A 23969-nucleotide genomic window follows, 5' to 3' on the forward strand; every position below is an offset into this window, starting at 1 on the left:
CTGGTGTGAACCGAACTGGGGGGTGTTTGGCTCATCCTTAGTCATTGCCCATAGAGAAGCCCAAAGTCCAGAAGTATGAGTAATGCCACGTACACACGGCTGGCAGAAAAAGTTAGATGGAAGCTTTTCATCGTCTATTCCAATTGTATGCCTCATCTGACTTTTTTTTTTTTTCGAAAATTCTGACGGACCTAGAAATGGAACTTGTTCTAAATATTTCCGATGGAACCAATTCCTATCGGGAAAAGCGCTCGTCTGTATGCTATTCCCGACGGACCAAAAAACGACGTATGCTCTGAAGCAAGTATGAGATGGAAGCTATTGGCTACTGGCTATTGAACTTCTTTTTTCTAGTCCCGTCGTACGTGTTGTACGTCACCGTGTCCTTGACGGTCGGACTTTGGTGTGACCGTGTGTAGGTAAGACCGCTTGAGCAGAATTCCGTCGGAGAAACCTTCTGAGTTTATTCCTACGGCGAAACCGGTCGCGTGTACGCGTCATAAGAAATGATCCCTAAAAATATTTCACTTTCCTGTTTAATTTCTGTGTTATTTATACCAATATGTGAAGGGCAGATAAGACTAATATAATATTTGAAGCCAAAAAATTCATGGGTAACAATAAGAAATGTCATTGCTTGACTATAATTGTTACACATCTGTTCAGTGGTGTCACTGAAAACAGTGCCACCCCCCCGATCAGCTGGGTCTGAAGAATGTACCCATCTATGGTGGGCACCGGTGGCTTCCCTTGCTCCTTGGCAGCAACGGCGGTTTTCCCTTCTCCTGTACTCCATGGGCATTGCGGTAGCTTCCGTTTCCTCCCTCCTCGTTGGCGGCCAATCGGAAAGCGGGTCTCGGGACCTGCTTCTGATTGGCCAGATTGAGGATCAGTGTGACAATAGTGAATATTCATACGCTATTATCACTCAACTGGGTGGGCTCATGGTGCAATGCTCTGAGCCATCCCTATTTTGAAAGCCTATTATAGCCTTTGGCTCTAATCAGGTGCTTAAAAAAAAACACCCCCGCTGTGGTAATTAAGGCGCCCAGCGTCCTGAAAGGGGCCGGACACATGTATAGGGGTTGGTCACGGCAGCCATGGATAGATTCATCCATCCATTATTCATATAGGGGGTGGCATGGATAGAGGGGGTGGCACCCAGGTGCCCCTAATGGACGGGCCGCAGACTGCATCTGTTGTAAAAATTGTACAATTGGTTGCCAATGCAATGAAAAGTGAGAGCCCCATGTGCTCTTCCTTACCGTATTTTTGCCTTGGCTCCATGTTATATTTTTGAGGTCAATGTGAATTTGGTCTTCCTCTTTAGCCCATGGTGTGTACAAACCAACGTCAGTAGATCCTTTGGTCAGGAAGTCCAAAGAAGACCTCCAATTAACTATTTGGCAGTGGAAAGGAAATTTGCCGTTGTCATCAAAGAAGGTCATTCTGTCTGCCGTCTTAAATGGATTTTGTACTTGTTTCATATATTTATATAACTGGAAGACAGAAAAACTTCAAACTGTTTATGTGTTTTTTTGTTTCCCTTGTTTCTCCATCCCCCTTCATCAATATGTTATTTATTTTTATTTAATAACCTTTCTTTTTCTATTATATACCCTATTTTAGACTTATGCCCTGTACACACAGTCGGACTTTCCGACAGAAAATGTGCGATCGGATCTTGTTGCCGGAAAATCCGATCGCGTGTGGGCTCCATCTGACTTTTTCCGTCGGAATTTCCGACACACAACGTTTGAGAGCCGGGTCTAAAATTTTCCGACAACAAAATCCGATCATTTAAATTCCGATCATGTGTAGACAATTCCAACGGACAAAGTGCCATGTACGCTCAGAATGAATTAGGAGATGACGGTCCATTTATAGTCCCGTTGTACGCGTTCTATGTCACCGCGTTCAGAACGATCAGATTTTCCGACAACTTTGTGCGACTGTGTGTATTCTAGACAAGTTTGGGCCAAAATCCGTCAGAAAAAATCAGACGGATTTTGACGGTGCATAGTCTGACCGTGTGTACAGGGCATAATTTTGATGTCATCACTGGGTCCATGTGCCTTCCTATGTAATGCGGGCAAATCATGGCTGGTGGGAGGGACTGGCAGGGTGCTGTACATAGCTTCCTGAAAACATCACAGCACCTGCCTCAGGTCTCTTTTCAAGAATCTACAGTCCCAATGCAAGCAATGGTTGCAAAACAAGTAAAGCCCGGCGCCGCAGGGGTTAATAAAATCCCGTAGGCAGAGGGCTGGCATGACTGCGTGAACAGTGCATGTCAGCCCTGCATGATAGGGGGCGCGGGATTGGCCGGGAGTGTAGGGGGTGAGTCCTTCTGTGTAGGGAAGGTGATCCCGCGCCCTCCACGAGGCAGCAGTCTGGAGGAAAGTTTCCCACCCTCCCTCCCTAATATTGGGTTGTATATGTCGAGTGGTGTTTTTTCTGTTGTGTGTTTGTGTTTTTTCTTTCCAGGATGAGAACATGGACTGTCGTGGCAGTGGCTGGTGTTTGGTCTTTGCGGGTGGAGGAAGAGAGTTCTGAATGAAGAGTCAGGATCTGTCGGTGGTACGGGTCCTGTGGGTGGTACTCCAGTTAACGGAAGTTATCTGGTAATTGGTTATGGGGGCATTGCGGTAGGTGGGTGTCTCCGAGTCAGCCTCTCGGCTTGAGGCCTAATAACCCATGTCAGAGGGACCGCAGTGTCATAATTTGTGGCTATAGCTGAGTGTTATTGGTGGACCAGCAAAGACCAACACTAGGGGGAGCTGATGTTTGTCATAACTGATGTTGTTATTGTTTTGTTGTTGTTTTATTATTGTTTACACTATTTAAAGAGTTATATATTTTTGGATATTTATACAGTTTGATTAATAAATTAATGGCTGCTACGGCCTATTTTACTCCAAAAGTGGTATGGTCTTATTAATTATATAAATGGGGGGTAAGTTGGAGTATAGGTTGGTAGCAGATGCACATATGTTATACACTAGTCATGATTGCAAGACATGCAAATATCAGAATGCCCTGATGATTGGATGTCAGTCTGGAGGACTGAACACTTCTAGGCAGTCCAAAAAAAAAACAAAAAAACAAAAACAGTTTGCTGTAACTGGTTTTAAAGTATGAGCTGGAGTTTGGTTTTCCGTTGTTTGTGTATCTAAATCTGCTAGCACATCTTACACTCCCCTTCCCCAGACTGACAATGCTGCGGTCTGCTGTGTCTCCTGTGCTCATTCCTCCAGGGTGAAGGCACTCTAATACAGGGTGGAGGCCCTAGACAGCTGGGCACACTCTCCTGTCATGCGAATTGGAATGCAGGGAAACCTGCATCCAATTTGCATAAGTGTGAACCCAACCTAATACTGCTTTAATATTTGCAAATGATCATAGGTATTTCATACATATGCAGGGATTTGCTGCCTTCCACTGTTAGCTGCTAATGTCACAGTGTTATATATATATATATATATATATATATATATATATGTATTCCTGTCTATGGAAGATTGGCTTTGAAAAAACTCAGAAGGAGGAGATGATGAGAGAGAGGGGGAGAGAAAGTCTCAGTCACATGTCCTGTCCATGCTGCTAAATCCAGACCAAAAGGAATTGATAGGCAAGTGCTCCTATGTCTAATAATGTACTATTAAACTATACACCTTAGCTTACAGTTTATACTGTATACTGTGTGTATGTGTGTGTGTGTGTATATATATATATATATACTGTGTGGGTGTGTAGTGGTCACCTTGCCGTATGTTATTAGATGAACCTGTTTATTGCAATAGAGTTTATATACAGCCGCGGTTGTTTTATTTAATCCTATTCCTTCTGGTCTGGAATTCTATAGCATAGGCTAGAGCCAGGGACGGCATCCAACGGCCACTTCTGGTAGTTATAGGTCCAGTTGTAGGACAGCCTAGAATCTACTAGGGACTAAGAAGCAGAGCAGATGCGCTGACTCTTGAGTTCCAGTGCCAAACATGGTTTCTGCTGATGAAAAGCCCCATTTCAGGCTGGTTGGACAATGGCTGGAGGGTCTCCTCTTCACCACAAATCTTGTCTTTAGGTCTCAGACACAAAGATGGACGCTGCATCGCTGCCTTATCCTCAGAGACCCCTTAAACTGGACTTTGCTGCAACATTCATCTGGAGGTATCGCTATTAATAACTATATATGCCTGGGTATATGTACGCAATTCCCCCAGGACTCTTGTTGGACCCTTTGCTGATAAGACCTGTTTTTAGATTGGATGTATGTACTATTCTTTTCTTATATAAGGCTTGCATTGTTTTATACTGGTGTGCATCTATATACTTATGGTTAATGTTATTAGCTGGTTTCAGTAGTATTTCTGCTCCCACTTACCATGTTTAGATTACTACCTGATTTTCCAGGAAGGGAATCCCCTCTGTTTACAGAGGTCCTGTTCTAGGTGGAGGCATTGCCAACTTTACTATCAAACCCACTCTTCCACCTAGCAAAGGTTCTGCCGCTCTTACCTACAAGTTTAGTGCAATATTTTGTTATGGGGAGGGCCATTTATTATAACCCACTCAATACAAAAGAGGTCTACACATATCTTATTATTGTGAACACGTGCTCAATGTCTTCCATGTCAGTTGCTAAAAGGATAAACAAGGGGTGTGGTCTGGTGTGCAAACAAGATGGCCACTTGATCAAGGAGCTCTGCTGCCCTTGGGGATTTTCTTTAGCCCTTAGCTGTTCTTTATGCTAACCATGGTGAATATTGTCTGATTCCACCCAACAAGAACCCCTCACTCGCAACTAAGGTGTAATTTGTCCAAAATATTCCACACCCGGCCATCGGAGTCACAGACTGGATTGCGTGCCGGGACTTTTACTTCAATGACCGTGAGAAGCTCCATTGGAGTTATTGTCACTCTAATGTTCCAATAAACAACACTTCAAGGATTACAGTTTTGCCGGCTCTTCTTATTACGGTTGCATTGGAGTGTGTTGGGGAATATCGAGCCTCGGCACCTGTGAGTGGACCCAGTGTATGGATTGAGTTGTTCCAACAGAGAGCGCCGTTACCTTTCTTCTTCACCATTTATAGTGTGTTTAAATGATTCTGTTCTCTGTGTTTTGTACTCCTCTTTGAGGTGATTTTAATACTCTGATTTCTATTTAAATGAATATTTTTATTTAAAAAAAATATTGTAAATAAATATTAGTGCATCAGGGCTGGCTTAGCCCTTCCTCATCTGGGCTGGCCGCTCAGCTGTCGGCTAATTGCCAGCTCTCTTCTCTTTCCACAGTTACCAGCTGTTCCCGATGATGCTTGTCTGACCTGCTTATTTAAAGCCTTCCAGTTCACTTTTTCCTTTGCCTTCGCGTTGGTCACATCACAAGGAACCATCTCCTGCTGTTTGTTTCAAAGACTAGCTTGCTGACATCCCTCCTGGCTTCTTATCCTGCTTGCGGTAGCTATCCTTGGATCCCTGACTTCTGGCCTGGCTGATTACCAGATCTGGTTAATGAACTTTGGACTGGCTGACTACCCGATCTGGCTACAGGACTCTGGCTATGCTTGGCTATGCTTTTTTCTATTTACCTTTTATTTTTATTAATAAACAAGTGTGATTTGATTGTACTTCTGTCTCAGTCTGTTTCATGGTTTCTGACATTGGTCTGGATTGCCATGTTTCATATGATGCCAGCTTGGTGGGTTTTAATAGTTAAATAGAATTGGCCAAGTATTAGCCATATTACCCTGATTTCTACACAAATTATGCATGGCATTGAAGCACAGTTACCCTGCTTACTCTGGTAACTCTGTACAATATGAATAGTAAGAATATGTGATTTATTGACTACTTGGTAAATGATTCTTAAACATTGATTTCTATGTAAAATATTAAAATATAGACATAAACGTCTGATATGTGTGAATATATGAGTAGATTATTCTACAAATGTACCTCAAAAGTTCTGATAAAGAAGTACACTGGAACCTCGGATTACGAGCATAATCCGCTCCAGGAGAATGCTCGTAATCCAAAGCACTCGCATATCAAATCGAGTTTTCCCATTGAAGTCAATGGAAATGAAAATAATCTGTTCCGTATTGACTTCAATGGGATGCAATACCGCATGCGGCCAAAGGTGGGGGGCGCCTGAGAGCCTCGGAAATGTCCGAAAAGGCCCAGGGACACTACGGCTGACCTCAGCAAACCTCGGAAAGACTACCCGAGATTTGCAGAGGTCAGCTGTGCTGTACTCAGGCCTTTCCCTGCATTTCTGAACGTGACGTTCGGCTCTGCTCGGCTCTGGTGCCCCCCCAACTCAGGCCAAAAGAGGTACTACACACCACTTTAGCCTGATTCGTGCTCGATTTGTGAGACAACACTTGCAAACCGAGTTACGATTTTTAAAAATACAGTGCTCATATTGCGAAACGCTCGTTAACTGCGTTACTCGCAATCCGAGGTTCCACTGTATAATTTTCACATATTTTGCTAATGATTAAATGCCATTACAGTGTTTACAAGGTAATGTTAAGTTGTTGATATAATAACTTATTTACTTTAACCACTTGAGACCCGCGCTATAGCCGAATGACGGCTACAGCGCGGATCTCCTTTTCCGGGACGACGTCAATAGATTATGAGACTCGCCTGATCACCGATCCGTGCAAGGGGTCGATCCTGACCCCTTATCACGTGATCGGCTGTCAGTCAATGACAGCTGATCATGTGATATAACAGAGCCGGTAATCGGCTATTATTCCTCCTCGTGCTGACAGCGCGAGGAGAAAAAAAAAAAGCCGATCACCGGCGGCCGTGAACGGGACATCAGTCCCGATCACGGCCAGCCCTGCTAGTGCCCACCTGCCCCCTGCCAGTGCCCACCTGCCCCCTGCCAGTGCCACATTAATAAAAAGTAAGTGCCCCCCATCAGTGCCACCCAGCAGTGCCCACAGTGCCACCCAGCAGTGCCCACAGTGCCACCCAGCAGTGCCACCCAGCAGTGCCCACATTTCTACCCAGCAGTGCCCACAATCTGCCTCAATAAAGGTGCTGCACCCCAGTGCCACATATCCGTGCCCATCAGTGTCATCTACCAGTGCCCAGCAGTGCCGCCCATCAGTGCCCAGCAGTGCCACCTATCAGAGCCACCTATCAGTGCCACCTATCAGTGCCCATCAGTCCCATCTATCAGTGGTACCTATCAGTGCCCATCCGTTCCACCCATCCGTGCCACCCATCCGTGCCATGTTATCTGTGCCCATCTTTGCCCATCAGTGCCGCCTTATCTGTGCCCATCGGTGCCGCCTTATCTGTGCCTATTAGTGCCGCCTTAACTATGCCTATCAGTGCCCACCAGTGCAGCCTATCAGTGCCCACCAATGCAGCCTATCAGTGCCCACCAATGCAGCCCATCAGTGCCCACTAGTGCAGCCTATCAGTGCCGCCTCATCAGCGCACTTCAATGAAGGAGAAAAATGACCCGTTTGCAAAATTTTATAACAAACTATTAAACATGATTTATTTTTTTTTGCATCTTTTTTTGTTTGTTTAGCAAAAAATAAAACTCCCAGCTGTAATTAAATACCACCAAAAGAAAGCTCTATTTGTGGGAAAAAAATGATAAAAATTTCATTTGGGTACAGTGTTGTATGCCCGCGCAATTGTCATTCAAAGTGCATCAGCGCTGAAAGCTGAAAATTGGTCTGGGACTGAAGGGGGGTTTAAGTGCCCAGTAAGCAAGTGGTTAATAGAAGGATTTTGAAGAAAGATGTTATTGGAACATCCGGTTCTTTTCTGTATTCTTGGAAAGCCTTTTATGTGCAACATGCGACTAGGGATGAGCCCGATGTTCGAGTCTAACTTTAGGCGTTCGCCTGTTCACCGAACAGCGAGCATTATGCGGTGTTCACGGCAAATTCGAAAGCCGCGGAACTATGTTAAAGTCTAAGGGACACTGACATGAAAAACCAAAAGTGCTAATTTTAAAGGCTAATATGCAAGTTTTTGCCATAAAAAGTATTTGGGGACCTGGGTCCTGCCCCAGGGGACATGTATCAATGCAAAAAAAAAGTTTTAAAAACGTATGTTTTTTCGGGAGCAGTGATTTTAATAATGCTTAAAGTGAAACAATAAAAATTAAATATTCCTTTTAATATCGTGCCTGGGGGGGTGTGTATAGTATGCCTGTAAAGTGGTGCATTTTTCCCATGTTTAGAACAATACCACAACAAAATTTAATTTCTAAAGAAGAAAAAGTCATTTAAAACTGATCGTGGCTGTAATGAATTGTTGGGTCTCAGCAATATAGATAAAAATCATTGAAAAAAATGTAATGGGTTCCCCCCCAGTCAATTACCAGGCCCTTTGGATCTGGTATAAATATTAAGGGGAACCCCAAACCAATATTTAAAATAAAATTGTGTGGGGGTCCCCCCAAAATCCATTCCAGGCCCTTCAGACCTGGTATGCATATTAAGGGGAACCCTGCGCCAAATTAAAAAAAGGGGTATGGCCCCCCAAAATCTATACCAGACGCTTATTCAAGCATGCTACATTGTCGGCCATGGGGGGAGAGAGAGCCCCACCTCCACATCAGGCCACATGCCCTCAACATAGGGGGGTGCTTTGGAGTCAACCCCAAAGAACCTTGTCCGGTCCCCCTCTGTCCTCCTCTGGTCCTCCCCTGTCCCGGATCTGTCAGGATGGAGAATGGAAGAAGGAGCCATTAAATCTGTAATTTACCGGCTCCTTCTTTTTCTGAATGAACAGAGTAAATGATCACGAACTGTCCATTCAAATAACTGAGCAATCTGTATTTTCAATGTCTCATTTTCAGTGCAGCTGAGGCTGCAGAGAAAGGAACTGGGGAATCTGTGCCCTCAGTCCCTTTCTGTGTCTCAAAAGGGAGATGTCAGGGGTCTGTTTAGACCCCTGATAACTCACCAAAGACCCCCCTCAACAAGGCTGATAAAAAAAAAATAATAATAATAATAATAAAAAAAACGTAATACATATTTAAAAAGATAAAATTGTAAAAAAAAAAAAACACTGACACCGTCCACTCATTCCACCCTAAAAATAAATAAATAAAGCATTGTAAAAAAAAAAATAAAAAAATAATAAGCAACCTTTTGCAGAAAAAAAAAAATCCACGGACTGATGGTCCCGCAGGGTTCCCAAGTCCATCTCCTTCACTAGGCAGAAAAAACTGAGGCTGCAGGAAGGAGGCTGAGGGGTCGTTACTGAAGGGACCGCCTCTTGGGCGGAACTAGAAAGTTCTGTTTTTTGTACATGTTAACGTGTTCTGCCTAGTCCTCTCCTGAAGGTGGCGTAACAACCCAATGGTCAAGAATAAAGGAGCTGTGTCAGTCAGTGAACGTAAGAGAAAATAAAATTGTAAAAAATAGAATTGTAAAAAATAAAATTGTAAAAAAATAAAATTGTAAAAAATTAAATTGTAAAAAATAAAGTTGTAAAAAATAAAATTGTAAAAAATAAAGTTGTAAAAAATAAAGTTGTAAAAAATAAAATTGTAAAAAAAAAAGTCCACTGTCACATGACATTAAAAAAAGTATTGGTAAATCAGTATAGAAAAAAGTATCGGTACTTGTAAAGTGGTAATGGTGCAACCCTCATTGTAACTGTACTATTTTCCTTTTTTTTTTGCTTGTAAAGTACTGCGCAAACAGTTGGGGCTATATGAATCCTGTGTAACATTTTATTAAAGCTCCCAACTTTTTGGTCAAAGTACTCCTTAAAAAAACCTTCTTACATTTAAACACAAAAAGTCATCTAAAAATAATTGACAGGCGGTTGCGCTCTACTGTTTTACCTGCTTAAATCTGTTAATATTAAAACTGCGATTGAACTTGGTGAAAAGATTTATAGCTTCAGCCATCGCTTCTACCGCAAAATACACTCGTACAGATTCTTTGCAGAGCATTATATTTGTAGTGAATGAAAGCATGAATCTTAATTTACTGTGAGTGAAAATGGTAACATTTTGTAAATAAATATTTTTTCCATTTTGAGCTGACGTTATATTGTATAACGTAACGATCAAATCATCCAACAAAAGCTTAACTTGTGAACTTCCTGACAATAGATTGTCATCAAATAGACTTGTATTTCTACGGATTGGCGGATCAAAAAACTCGAAATTCAAACATGTTATAAAACCTAGGTAAAAAGCTATTGTCTTGATTTTATCTGAAGCCCAGGCTGGAGGAAGGATAAGCATATTGTTTCGATTGATCCGAGCGCATTCAATTATGTAGTTTTGGGCATTGCTTGTAAAGGAACCGCAAAGTATTAAAACGTAACAATTGACTTTATGAAGGGTGTCTGTCCACTGATCCATTGCAGCAGAATTCGTAGTTATTCTATTTTCAAAAGCCACACAAATCTCCTGGGAAGCCAAATGCCTCTTCAGAATTTGGGCCTCCGTCTCTCCCGTATCATCATCTGATAAAAGTATTCCAACCCAATTCCAGCCAAAATATTTCACTAGTTTGGCAATCCCCAAATAATAGACGTGATCGTTCTGAACGGTTCTGAATACATGCGGGTAAAGGTGTCTGGCACTTAATGAGTAATCCGTGGCTCCATAGCTAATCTGAAAAAGAAGAATATTAACCACTTAAAGCGGAGGTCCACCCTAAAATAAAAAATTACATTAACATTCACAAAAATATTTTTTTACTTACCAGAAAGCCCTGCTGCTAGGCAGTCTTCCTAATCTGCTTATTCCTATTCCGCGGTGCTTCCTCCTCTTCGGCGAGCTGCCCCCTTGTCTTCTGGGACACGTGTGTGTCCCAGAGAACAACGGGGCCATTCACAAAGTGCCGCGGGACTCGCATTGATTACCAGGGCCTGGTCATGGACTGGGTTCCCCCCAGTCCATAACCAGGCCCTTTGTATCAATGCAAAAAAAGTTTTAAAAACTGACGTTTCAGGAGTAGTATTTTTAATAATGCTTAAAGTGAAACAATAAAAGTGTAATATTCCTTTAAATTTCATACCTGGGGTGTGTGTATAGTATGCCTGTAAAGTGGCGCATGTTTTCTGTGTTTAGAACAGTACCACAGCATGACCGAATAAAACAATTCTTTGATCTTCACTACACCTTACAACCCCTCTCTTCAGAAACACTCTTTGAACACATTTGTTTGCACTCCTCCAGAGACAGGGGTATCATCTCACTACTCTATAACCTGTTAAACTCCTCCTCCACCCCGGAAAAATCTACCCCAATGTTACACTGGGAGGAGGAGCTTGACTGTTCTTTCACCCCAGAACTTTGGAGCGAGATGACTGACAATCTCCGGAAAAGTAATAAAGCAATTGCCTTTAGAGAAACCCCTCTCAAACTATTCTCAAGATGGTACATGACCCCGTCCAAAATTCACTCCTTTTATCCCGAAACTTCCCCTAATTGCTTCAGGGGCTGCACAGAACCAGGCACATATGCTCATATTTTCTGGAGTTGCCCTCAACTTCAACCCATATGGCAAGCAGCTATCACCAGATTTGAGCTATCCTCAAAGCACAAAGTCTCCCTTACACCACAAGTATGCATATTGTATGCCAATCTCCCTAACACTCCTACTCCTTGCACGAGACTGTTTCACTCCCTCATTAGCTCGATACAATGGATGATTGCTTTAAATTGGAGAACTAATACCCTTCTCTGGTCGCAAGTTTTGAACCGTATGGAAATGCTCAAACTATCAGAAAGAATTCACCATACCTTATATGACAGTATGCACATCTTTAACAACAAATGGTTATACTGGTCCCTACCCTGATCATATTCTGGTACCCCCACTCAAAATCTCTCTTCTCTCCTTAGGTCCCGTTCATAAAATTGTATTTCTATTATCTGTATCACTTTTCCCATCCCCTCTAATTTCTGTACCACCCTCACATTATGTAAACCCTAGCTTGTATTATCATCTACGCTTTATGCTATATTTTTACCAAAAAATTATCTTTTTATGCATTTTATTTGTATTTTCTAACTGACAAATAAAGCTTTTGTAAACAAAAAAAAAGAACAGTACCACAGCAAAATGGCATTTCTAAAGGAAAAAAAGTAATTTAAAACAGATCGCGGCTGTAATGAATTGTCGGGTCTCGGCAATATAGATAAAAATCATTGAAAAAAATGACATGGGTCCCCCCCCAGTCCATTACCAGATCGTTTGGGTCTGGTATAAATATTAAGGGGAGCCCCGAACCAATATTTAAAAATAAAATTGCGTGTGGGTCCCCCAAAAATCCATACCAGGCCCTTCAGATCCAGTATGGATATTAAGTGGAACCCTGTGCCAAATTTAAAAAAATGCCCCCAAAATCCATTCCAGACCCTTATCTGAGCACACAACACGGCAGGCCACAGGGGGGAGAAGAGAGACCCCCCATGAACCATACCAGGCCACATGCCCTCAACATAGGTGGGTGCTTTGGGGTCACCCCCAAAGCACCTTGTCCGGTCCCCCTCTGTCCTCCTCCGGTCCTCTCCTGTCCCAGATTTGTTAGGATGGAGAATGAAGGAAGGTGCCAATAAATCTGTAAGTTACCGGCTCCTTCTTTTTCTGAATGAACTGAGTCAGTGATCACTGACTGTCCATTCAAATAACTGAGCAATCTGTATTTACGATGTCTCATTTTCAGTGCAGCAGAGACTGCAGAGAAAGGGACTGGCAAATCTGTGCCCTCAATCCCTTTCTGTGTCTCAAGGGGGAGATGTCAGGGGTCTGTTAACCCCCCTGATAACTCACAAAAGACCTCCCCCAACAGGGCTGAAAAAATAAATAAATAATAATAATAAAAAAATTTAATACATATTTAAAAAGGTAAAATTGTAAAAATAAAAAAAAACACTGACACTGTCCACTCCTTCCCATCTAAAAATAAATAAATAAAGCATTGTAGAAAAAAAATGTACTTACCAGAAACCCCTGCTGCTAGGCAATCTTCCTAATCTGCCTCTTCCTATTCCACAGTGCTTCCTCCTCTTCGGCGAGCTGCCCCATTGTCTTCTGGGACATGTGTGTGTGGGGGGTTTGGGCGACATCGCAGGCTCCCTGGACAGGTAAGTGTCTTTATTAAAAGTCAGCAGCTACAGTGTTTGTAGCTGCGGCCTTTTTTTTTTTTTATTGCGGCTGGAACACCGCTTTAAGGACCAGGCCTTTTTTTTTAGATGTGCTGTTTACAAGTTAAAAACAGTTTTTGGGTTTTTTTTTGCTATAAAATTACTTAGAACCCCCTAACAATATGAATTTTTTTATAAAAAATTATGAAGAATAAAAAATAAAGAATAATAAATATAAAAAAAATAAAAATAAAAATAATAGCGGTCATTGCAATACTTTCTGTCACACCGTATGTGTGCAGCGGTCTTACAAGCACACTTTTTTTGGGGGGAAAAAATACACTTTTTTGAATTAAAAAATAAGACAACATTAAAGTTAGCCCAATTTTTTTATATTGTGAAAGATAATGTTACGCCGAGTAAATTGATAGCCAATATGTCACGCTTCAAAATTGTGCCCGCTCGTGGAATGGCAACAAACTTTTACCCTTAAAAATCTCCATAGGCGACATTTAAAAAATTCTATGGGTTGCATGTTTTAAGCTGCAGAGAAGTTCTAGGGCTAGAATTATTCCTCTCACTCTATCGATCGTGGTGATACCTCACATGGGTGGTTTGAACACAGTTTTCATATGGGGGAGCTACTCACATATGCGTTCGGTTCTGCGTGCGAGCAGGGCGGGACGGGGCATGTTTAAAACATTTTTTATTTTTTTTATTTTACCTTTTAAAAAAAAAGTGTCACTTTTATTCCTATTACAGTGGAACCTCGGTTTACGAGTAACGTGGTTAACGAGCATTTTGAAAGACGAGCAACTTTTTATTTTTTATTCTGACTCGGTTTGCAAGTGTTTTCTCACAAGATGAGCAGGATTCAAGCTAATAGGGCCTGCAGTACCACATTTGGCCTGAGGTGTGGGGCGCTGGAGCCAAGACGAGCTGAATGAAGCAGATTACAGCCGTTCGGCGCTATTCAGCAATACACAGAAAGACAAGGAAATACTCCGTTTCCTAGGCTTTCTGAGGTTTGCCGAGGTCAACCGAAGTGTCCTCAGGCCTTTCCGACCGTTTCCGAGCCTCTCCGGTGCCCCCCCACCTATGGCCACATGCGGTATTGCATGCTATTGAAGTCAATGCGGAACAAATTATTTTAATTTCCATTGACTTCAATGGGGAAACTCGATTTGATAACCGAGTACTTTGGATTACGAGCATTCACTTGGAACAGATTATGCTCGTAAACCGAGGTTCCATGATACAAAGAATGTAAACATCCCTTGTAATAGAAAAAAAAGCATGACAGGACCTCTTAAATATGAACTCTGGGGGTCAAAAAGACCTCACGTCTCATATTTACACTGCATATGCTGCAGTTGCAAATGCAATAAAAAAAAATTGTAATTAAAAAAAAATTGTTAAAAAAAATGTCCCTTTATGAGCTATGGGCGGAAGTGACGTTTTGACGTCACTTCCACCATGCAGTATCATGGAGACGGGTGGGGGCCATCTTCCCCTAACTCGTCTTCGTGCACAGCCAGTGACAGGACCGGATCTCTTCAGTCGCTGCCGACAGCTCCGGTAAGCTGCGGAGGGCACCGGAGAGCGGTGGGAGGGAGGGGCCCCTCTCCTGCTGCCGATAAAAGCGATCTTGTGGTGAATCTGACCCAGAGACCACTTTTATCTTGTAGCCGAACACTGGGATACCGGGATTATGGCAGCTAGTTGCTGCCATAACAACGATATCCGTCCTCAAAGTGAAGATGTATATCGCGTTCGGTGGTCGGCAAGTGGTTAAAGCGTAACTCAACTTTTGCTGAGAAAAAAACATTCCCCTCCGGGTGATCGATGTACATTACAAGGATTATAACAACCTTTGTTACAGATTCCTACCTTCTGTTATTCTGAAGTACACCCTGTGTGTTTGTCTGTGCCTCTGGGCTCAGTGGGTCTAATGGGAGGGCTTTCATAACTATCAGTCAGCTGTGGCAGCTGCAGAGCACTAATGAGGAAATCTGTGGGGCCTGCATACCTTTAGACGTGTTCCTATTAGAAATATCTCACCAAAAATGAAATTTTTGTTGCAGGGGATGCCTGAAATCTGACTTGTATCTTAGGCAGACTTCTGGGAAAATTGGGGAGCCAATCACACAAGCAGTAAATGATATTTCTGGGGAGTGGTCAGTACACATTCTGTGTACAGAACATCTCCAGGTAGCCATATTTCATTCCTTTTTTTAGGAAATTACCGTGGCTGCAGATTGAAAAGGAAAGGTGATTTTTAACAGCATTTAATTACAATATGATTCATGTCGCACTTGTACCAGCTATATTATTTTTTCTTTATTTGCTATTTTTTTTCTCCTAGGAAAGTAGAGTTACCCTTTAACCATTAACCGCTTGCCGACCAGCCGCAAAGTGATTGCCCCCCTTGTTAAAACATACTATAACTGTGGTTGTCCACACCTGAGTTCAATTTCTCTAGCCACACCCAGGCCTGATTATTGCCACACCTGTTCACAATCAAGGCATCACTTAAATAGGAGCTGCTTGACACAGTAAGGTCCACCAGAAGATCCTTAAAAGCTACACATCATGCCGAGACCCAAAGAAATTCAGGAACAATTGAGAAAGAAAGTAATTGAGATCTATCAGTCTGGAAAGGGTTATAAAGCCATTTCCAAAGCTTTGGGAATCCAGCGAACCACAGTGAGAGCCATTATCCACAAATGGCGAAGACATGGAACAGTGGTGAACCTTCCCAGGAGTGGCCGGCCGCCCAAAATTACCCCAAGAGCGCAGCGACGACTCATCCAAGAGGTCACAAAAGACCCCACAACAACGTCCAAGGAACTGCAGGCCTCACTTGCCTCAGTTAAGGTCAGCGTTCATGCCTCCACCATCAGGAAAAGACTGGGCAAAAATAGCCTGCATGGCAGAGTTCCAAGGAGAAAACCACTGCTGAGCAAAAAGAACATCAAAGCTCGTCTCAATTTCTCCACAACACATCTTGATGATCCCCAAGACTTTTGGGACAACATTCTCTGGACCAATGAGACAAAAGTGGAACTCTTTGGAAGGTGTGTGTCCAAGTATATCTGGTGTAGAAGGAACACTGCATTTCATAAAAAGAACATTATACCAACAGTAAAATATGGTGGTGGTAGTGTGATGGTCTGGGGCTGTTTTGCTGCTTCAGGACCTGGAAGACTTGCCGTGATTAAAGGAACTTTGAATTCTGCTGTCTACCAAGAGATCCTGAAGGAGAATGTCCGACCATCTGTTCCTGTACTCAAGCTGAAACGAACTTGGGTTCTGCAGCAGGACAATGATCCTAAACACACCAGCAAGTCCACCACCGAATGGCTGAAGAAAAACAAAATGAAGACTTTGGAGTGGCCTAGCCAAAGTCCTGACCTGAATCCTATTGAGATGTTGTGGTATGACCTTAAAAAGGCCGTTCATGCTCGAAAACCCTCTAATGTAACTGAATTAGGACAATTCTGCAAAGATGAATGGGCCAAAATTCCCCCAGGACGCTGTAAAAGCCTCATTGCACGTTATCGCAAACGCTTGGGTGCAGTTGTTGCTGCTAAGGGTGGCCCAACCAGTTATTAGGTTTAGGGGGCAATCACTTTTTCACACAGGGCCATGATGGTTTGGATTTTTTTTCACCTTTAATAATAAACACCTTCATTTACAAATTGCATTTTGTGTTTACTTGTGTTGTCCTTGACTATTGTTTAAATTGGTTTGATGTTCCGAAACACTTAAGTGTGACAAACATGCAAAGGAATAGGAAATGAGGAAGGGGGCAAACACTTTTTCACACCACTGTATGTGTATACTGTGTGATTGTATACTGTGTGTGTATACTGTGTGGCCCCATAATTTCCTATTGCCCTGGGGCCCCCTAATCTCCTATTGCCCGGGGGCCCCATAAGTTGTCAGTCCGCCCCTGGTAGAGAAAGATCATCTGTTCCTAGTGATCAGTAGCCAATAGCTGTGGTCTCTTAATTTATGCTGAGTGTGCGTGGCACTTTGTCCGTCGGAATTGTCTACACACGATCGGAATTTAAATGATCGGATTTTGTGCTCGGAAAATTTTAGATCCAGCTCTCAAACTTTGTGTGACGAAAATACCGACGTAAAAATTCCAGTGGAGCCCACGCACGATCGGATTTTCCGGCAACACGATCCGATCGCACATTTTCCATCCGACCGTGTGTACGGGGCATTACAGTTGGACAGTAACAGGCAATAGATTACTTTTCCAATTCAAACACAAGTGGCAAGTTTTTTTTTTAAGAAACCAAAGAATCTCTGCATGTTCAGTTAGAAGTCGGTTTCTGGTGACAGTCAGAATGTGTGACGCTGCACTGAACAATCTCTCACTTTCCACACTACTGCAAGGAGCTGAAAGATATCTTTGTGCCATTTTGGACAAGAGTTGGAAATCGCAGCTTATTGACTGCCCAATACCCAAGAGGTTTGTCCGAATGAGGCACATTGACCTCTCCAAGATATGCTTCAAAAGGGAAGAAACTGAACTTGGAAAATCAGGAGAGGACAATAAGCGACCGACCGGCAGGAATCTAGTAGTACTAGCTAAGTGGTGTATGGATCAAGACATCGAGGGCCTTCTATTTCATTTAATACATTTAATACAAAATATCCTTTGATCCCGCTAGTCACTTTTTCCTACTTGGTGCCAGTGGCAAAGATCTGATGGCTTTTCTACCCTCTGCAGTGCGTCTACCACTTGCGAGCATGCTCCCGGTGTCTACTGCTTATCCTGCTCTCTAACCAACTTGTGTAGTGGCTTTGACCTCTACCCTGCTTTGCCATTACTTGTGTAAATGCTCCAGGTGTCTAAGGTACTTATCTATCTGAATGGCCCTGGTGGGCGACAGGACTACTGCCCTGCTGTGAATAATAATGACAGGAGGAGCCACTGTCAATCAAATACCCCTGTCCACCCTGTCAAACAATGCTGTTGGTGAAGCAGGAAAATGGGAGCCTAATGGGGATGAGCTTCAAGTTCGAGTCAAACTCATGTTCGACTCAAACATTGCCTGATCGCCTGTTCGGCGAACTGATTCTGATAAGCCCCCCGCCCGCAGACCCCCACAACCACCGGCCACGGTTGTGGGGATGAGGCTATTGTCCCCATCAACATGGGGACAAGGTGCTTTGAGGGGTCACGGACCCCCAAAGCATCCCCCCAATGTTAAGGGCATGTGGCCTGGTACGGTTCGGGGGGGACGCACTCTCTCGTCCCCCCCTCTTTTTCTGCAGCCTGCCAGGTTGCGTGCTCGGATAAAGGGTCTGGTATGGATTTTTAGGGGGAACTCCACGCCCTTTTTTTTTTAAATTTGGAGTGGAGTTCTCCTTAAAATCCATGCCAGACCCTTGGTATGGGTATTTAGGGGGAACCCCAAGTCATTTTTTTTTATTTGATGCGGGGTTCCCCTTAATATCCATACCAGACCTGAAGGGCCTGGTAATTAATTTTGGGGGAACCCCCACGCTTTTTTTTTTTTAATCACTGACTTTCAATGAGTGTTCTCTGTATTATGGGGAGCCGACAATTCATTATAGCCGCAAGTGATTTTAAAGGACTTTCTTTCTGCAGAAATGACACTTTATGCAGGGACAGTTCTAAGCACGGGAAACATGCGTCCCTTTGCAGGCATACTATAGACACCCCCAGGTACGAAATTTAAAGGAATATTACACTTTTATTGAAAAAACTTTTAAAACTTTTTTTTGCATTGATCCATGTCCCCTGGGGCAGGACCCGGGTCCCCAAACACTTTTTAGGACAGTAACTTGCATATTAGCCTTTAAAATTAGCACTTTAGATTTTGAACGTTCGAGTCCCATAGACTTTAATAGGGTTCTAAAGTTCACACGAAGTTTAGGTCTGTTTGCAGCTTCTGGTGCGAACCGAACCGGGGGAAAATATGTAGTATTAACAGTGGCTCCTCCTATCCCATAACCCAGCCCTCACCACTGTAATTGGCAGCCACCCTCAGAATTAAATTAAATGTGGTGTGTATCTGCCACAGGGTGGTCCTGGAGATACACTACAGAAAAATTAAACATGCCACGTCCCGATACTAGACTTTTTAAAAAAAAAAACAAGAAAAGAAAAACACCAAAACCTCAACAAAAATTGTTGACCATACTGGGCTTTTTAGGCATACATATATATATATATATATATATATATATATATATATATATATATATATATAAATAAAAAAAGGAGGGGAGGGAAAAATAATTTAAAAAATGTTTATTCTTCTAAAAAGAGAAGAAAAAAAACACACCAAATCGCAATATTTCTTATCCTGTCTAGTTAGAGGTATGTCATAATCTGTATATATTCCTATACATATTCAATCATAGGAACATTAAGGAAAAATTGATACTTGGTACAGAAAACAGTTTGTATAGACAGGATAGCAATTGAGGAACAGCTCAAAGATATTTTGATGCTCTACATGTTTCGCGTTCATCATAACGCTTCCTCAGGAGCTTAACATTTTTATTCCTTTGGATAGCCAAAAGAGAAAAAAGGGAAGAAAAGGTGTCTCTACAGGGTTAGAGTGGTATATGGTATTGTAGTCAAACTATTGTATATAGAGGAGCCCACAGGTGAGCAAGGAACTGCAGACATATACATATAAAGCGACAGAAGAAGGTGGTGTAAGCCGTAATATTCTATTAGTCCAGTCAGAGATCCCAAAGTGCCTTTCCACTAAATCTAATCCAGACTTTAAGGTATCATTGAGGGAGAGGGGGAACAGCAAGACCCCTCAATCACCTTCTCACCTCGACCGTCGGGCTGCTCGGCCAGCTGTTCCCCCTCTCCTTCAATGATACCTTAAAGTCTGTATTAGACTTAGTGAAAAGGCACTTTGGGATCTCTGACTGGACTAATAGAAGATTATGGCTTACACCACCTTCTTTATACGCTTTATATGTATATGTCTGGAGTTCCTTGCTCACCTGTGGGCTCCTCTATATACAATAGTTTGACTATAATACCATATAGCACTCTACCCCTGTAGAGACACCTTTTCCTCCTTTTTTTCTCTTTTGGGCTATCCAAAGGAATAAAAATGTTAAGCTCCTGAGGAAGCGTTATGATGAACGCGAAACATGTAGAGCATCAAAATATCTTTGAGCTGTTCCTCAATTGCTATCCTGTCTATGCAAACTGTTTTCTGTACTAAGTGTCAATTTTCCTTATTGTTCCTATGATTAAATATGTATAGGAATATATACAGATTATGATATACCTCTAACATACTAGACAGGATAAGAAATATTGAGATTTGGTGAGTTTTTGTTTCTCTTTTTAGAAGAATAAAAATTGTTTTTAATTATTACTCTTTTCCCTCCCCTCCTTTTTTATACATATATATATATATATATATATATATATATATATATATATATATATATATATATATATATATATATATATATATATATGCCTAAAAAGTCCAGTATGGTCAACAATTTTTGTTGATGTTTTTGAGTCACCCTCAGAAGTCTTCTACAGTCTCTGCCCTCAGTCCTCCAAGCAACAGGAGAAGAGCATGCCAAGTATTCACATGGCTATAGATAAAAGCCCAAAAATAGTTAATTACATTGGATTTTCTAGATGTAAAATGGGGAAAAATCATTAGTGATGGTGCCAGGTGTGTTTTCATTTCTTTGACTGGCGTTTACATTTACACACACTTTAACGTTCACAGACCACCATGTTTTTGTAAAATGTATATTGTTGTCTCTGTTGACCCAGAATAGTGTTACAAATATTCAAGCCATTTCCACTCACCTGTGTGTATCTGTACAGTCCGAGGATTTGGGCGATTGGGATTGTAGTGGATGAATAGTGATCTCCAATAACACCGGCCAACTTGCCATGTCCTTTACATGAATAATTAGGAACGGTCCCATTTGGTCCAGATAAGATCTGCAGAACACTCTGTACAGCCTTCCTGGGTTCCAGCCATGAATCATATAGATGGAAGCCGAGAGTGATATTGGGTAAGATGTCTGGATCCTGGTTGATGTTATCAATTGCGTAGAGGAAAGCTAGGAGGTTCACGTAATACCGAAAAGATGAGCTATAAAAAGATCGCCCCAAAACAGTGAGTTAACAATTTGTATATATATATATATATATATATATATATATATATATATATATATATATATTTATAATATTTTTCAAATATTCATACATGTGATCAGCTTAAAGTGTTACTAAACCTACACCAGTAAAATCAGTCTGTATATGCAGTAAAGCATGCTTGTTATACACACTGTGAAACCTAAGGGGTTAATCCTTTGCAGTGTGTAAGAAGGCTGCTTGATCCTGTCTTTTCTGATCCTCACTTTTTTTTTATGAACGCTATTTTTACAAGACCGAGCGCTTCCGGCTTGTACTTGATTCCGAGCATACGTGGACTTTTGTGTGACGGACTTGTGTACACACGATTTGTTGGCAGAAAATTTGAGAACATGCTAGGCAACATTTGTTGGCAAAAAGTCCGATAACAAATGTTCAATGGAGCATACACACGGCAACAAAACCATGGAATTTTGTTCGAAGGTTGTTCGAAGGTTGTTCAAAGCTTGTCTTGCATACACACAGTCACACAAATGCTGGCCAACAATTACAAACGTGGTTACGCACAAGATGTACATAATATCTCCATTATGAATGCTAGTTTTACAAGACCGATCGCTTCAGAGCGCTTGTACTTGATTCCGAGCATACGTGGACTTTTGTGCGACAGACTTGTGCACACTGTTGTAGAATCTCATATTAGCCAATGTAGTTCACATTATTCATATTGATTTGCATATATTTTGGTTTCAAACTTATTATTATTGGTAGAAAATCACAGAATACAACAAGAAGTAATCTGATTCAAAGATACAGTGGACATCTCACAGTACAAATAACTTATAACTTGTACAGTAATAACAGTGTAACATCCTGTCGGGTGCTATCAGTGCTCGTTATTACGAAGCAAGGTAGAGTAGTTTTAACGACTGTATAGACAATATCAAGAGTCACTGGGGAGTTACTCTGAATCAGTAACCATATGTAACATAAAAAGATCAATATCAGGTCAGGGGAAAAACGGTCAAAAAGGATATTTATTTCAGTCTTGTTCTTGTTGTAAGGGATATGTATATAGGATTTTGGTCAGAAGGTAAAGAGAAGAAAGAGGAAAAGTAAAAAGAAGAAGAGGTGGAGAAAAGTGTATAGAAGGAAAAGAGTAATACAAGAAAGAGTATAGCAGTGTCGGTGGGACCGCACTGTCCCCCAGAAGACCACCAAATCACTGAAAATCATGGCGTAAGCAGACTAGTGTCGAAGTCTTCAGGAAGAAAGTTATCTGCCCAGGGTGTCCAAATTTTAGAATGCTGGGGGATACAATCTAGGATCGTCGCCTCAATTTTGCTGTGAATTATGGCTTGGGTTACTCTATTTTTCATTTCCGCTATGTGAAGTTTTGGGGTTTTCCAGGCTCTGGCCATTGTCTGCTTAGCAGCCGTAGTTAATTGGAGAAGAAGGTGAGTTTGGTCTTTAGTATAATCTCCTTGTATATGACTTAGAAGAGGCAGGGCAGGATCAGGGATTAGAGTATCATGAAGTAAAGTGGAAGCTATTTGGAATACTGCCATCCAGAATTGTTGTGCAATCAGGTATGACCACCAAATGTGGGTATGGGTACCCCTCTCCCCACAGCCTCGGAAACATACTGATGGATAGGTTGGTAGAAATTTTGAGATCCTTGCGGGGACAAGGTACCACCACATGAGCACCTTATAGTCAGCCTCCAGCGCCACTACGTTTTGGGTGGAGAAATTTGTGTTGGCCCAGATATTAGACCAGTCCTCTGTATCAAGTGTTAGTTGCAGATCTTTGGACCACTGTACAGCATAAAGGGGAAGGTCAGCTGGTGTGGAAATAAAATGGTTATATATGCGTGATATAATACCTGGGGCATGAGGGTCTGAGTTACAAATATTTTCATAAAAGGATAGGCTGTCCAGATCAGAACAAGAGCCTATCGCTGTCCTGACGAAGTGAGCTATTTGGAGATAGTGGAAAGCTTCAGTAGGGGGTAATTCCACTTGCCTTTTCGAGGGCTGGGAATGTTTTAAGGGTGGTATCAGTAACAAGATTTCATATTCTATGTAGTCCAGCCTGAGAACAGAGTTGAAAAGAACCAGGTGCAGTAAAGGCAGGATAGAATAATGGGTGGCCTATAAAGGAAAGTAATGGGGCATGAGGAGAAACCAGGTTAAAGGGATCATGTAATCTGTCCCATAATTTCAGTGAGTGACTTGTGACCGGATTAGTTATGGGGCCTCGGACTGGATTTGCATATATTCTATTGATAATATAATTATTATTGTTATTATTATTATTATTATGGGGGCGTGGCCGGACCTCACCGGAAGATGGACACATAACAGGTTAGCTCCCGCTGTGTTAACTGCCACTTTGCTGCTGAGAGACTTTTCTTTGCTTACCCGGTCCAGCTGACATAGGGACAGCATCGCGGACATCCTCCACCTCTCGTTCCCGCTCACCAAGAAGTAATCAAAGCGGCACAAACAGCAATTTTCTTGACCCTTTCTGGACACAGGGCTCTAACATGGCAGCTTCCCGCCAAATTTCCTCACAGAATTCCCAGTTACCTCAGCAGAGAATACCTGGAATGCAGCCAGATTATCACCCCGCTGACTCAGATATTTCAGTGGCCTCTGCTTCTGCCCTAGCTGCTACACACCCAAGTCTTTTAGACCTCAGAACAGTAGCAGC

At 42.1% G+C, this 23969-nt stretch overlaps 1 protein-coding gene across 1 annotated transcript in view; it reads right to left on the bottom strand.

Annotated features, from left to right (window-relative positions):
- The window catches only part of LOC143975983 (vomeronasal type-2 receptor 26-like), a 59894-nt gene that overhangs the window by 14176 nt on the left and 21749 nt on the right, over positions 1–23969 (bottom strand). Inside the window, exons 2-4 of the mRNA XM_077478511.1 lie at positions 20958–21249; positions 9842–10624; positions 1266–1499 (exon numbers count right to left, since the gene is read on the bottom strand). Coding sequence (XP_077334637.1) covers positions 1266–1499; positions 9842–10624; positions 20958–21249 — 1309 coding nt within the window. The remainder of the gene's footprint in view (positions 1–1265; positions 1500–9841; positions 10625–20957; positions 21250–23969) is intronic.

The sequence above is a fragment of the Lithobates pipiens genome, unplaced genomic scaffold (assembly GCF_037356315.1).
Source record: "Lithobates pipiens isolate NorthernLeopardFrog02 unplaced genomic scaffold, aLitPip1_a1.2 Scaffold_13, whole genome shotgun sequence".
NCBI classification, from domain to species: Eukaryota; Metazoa; Chordata; class Amphibia; order Anura; family Ranidae; genus Lithobates; species Lithobates pipiens.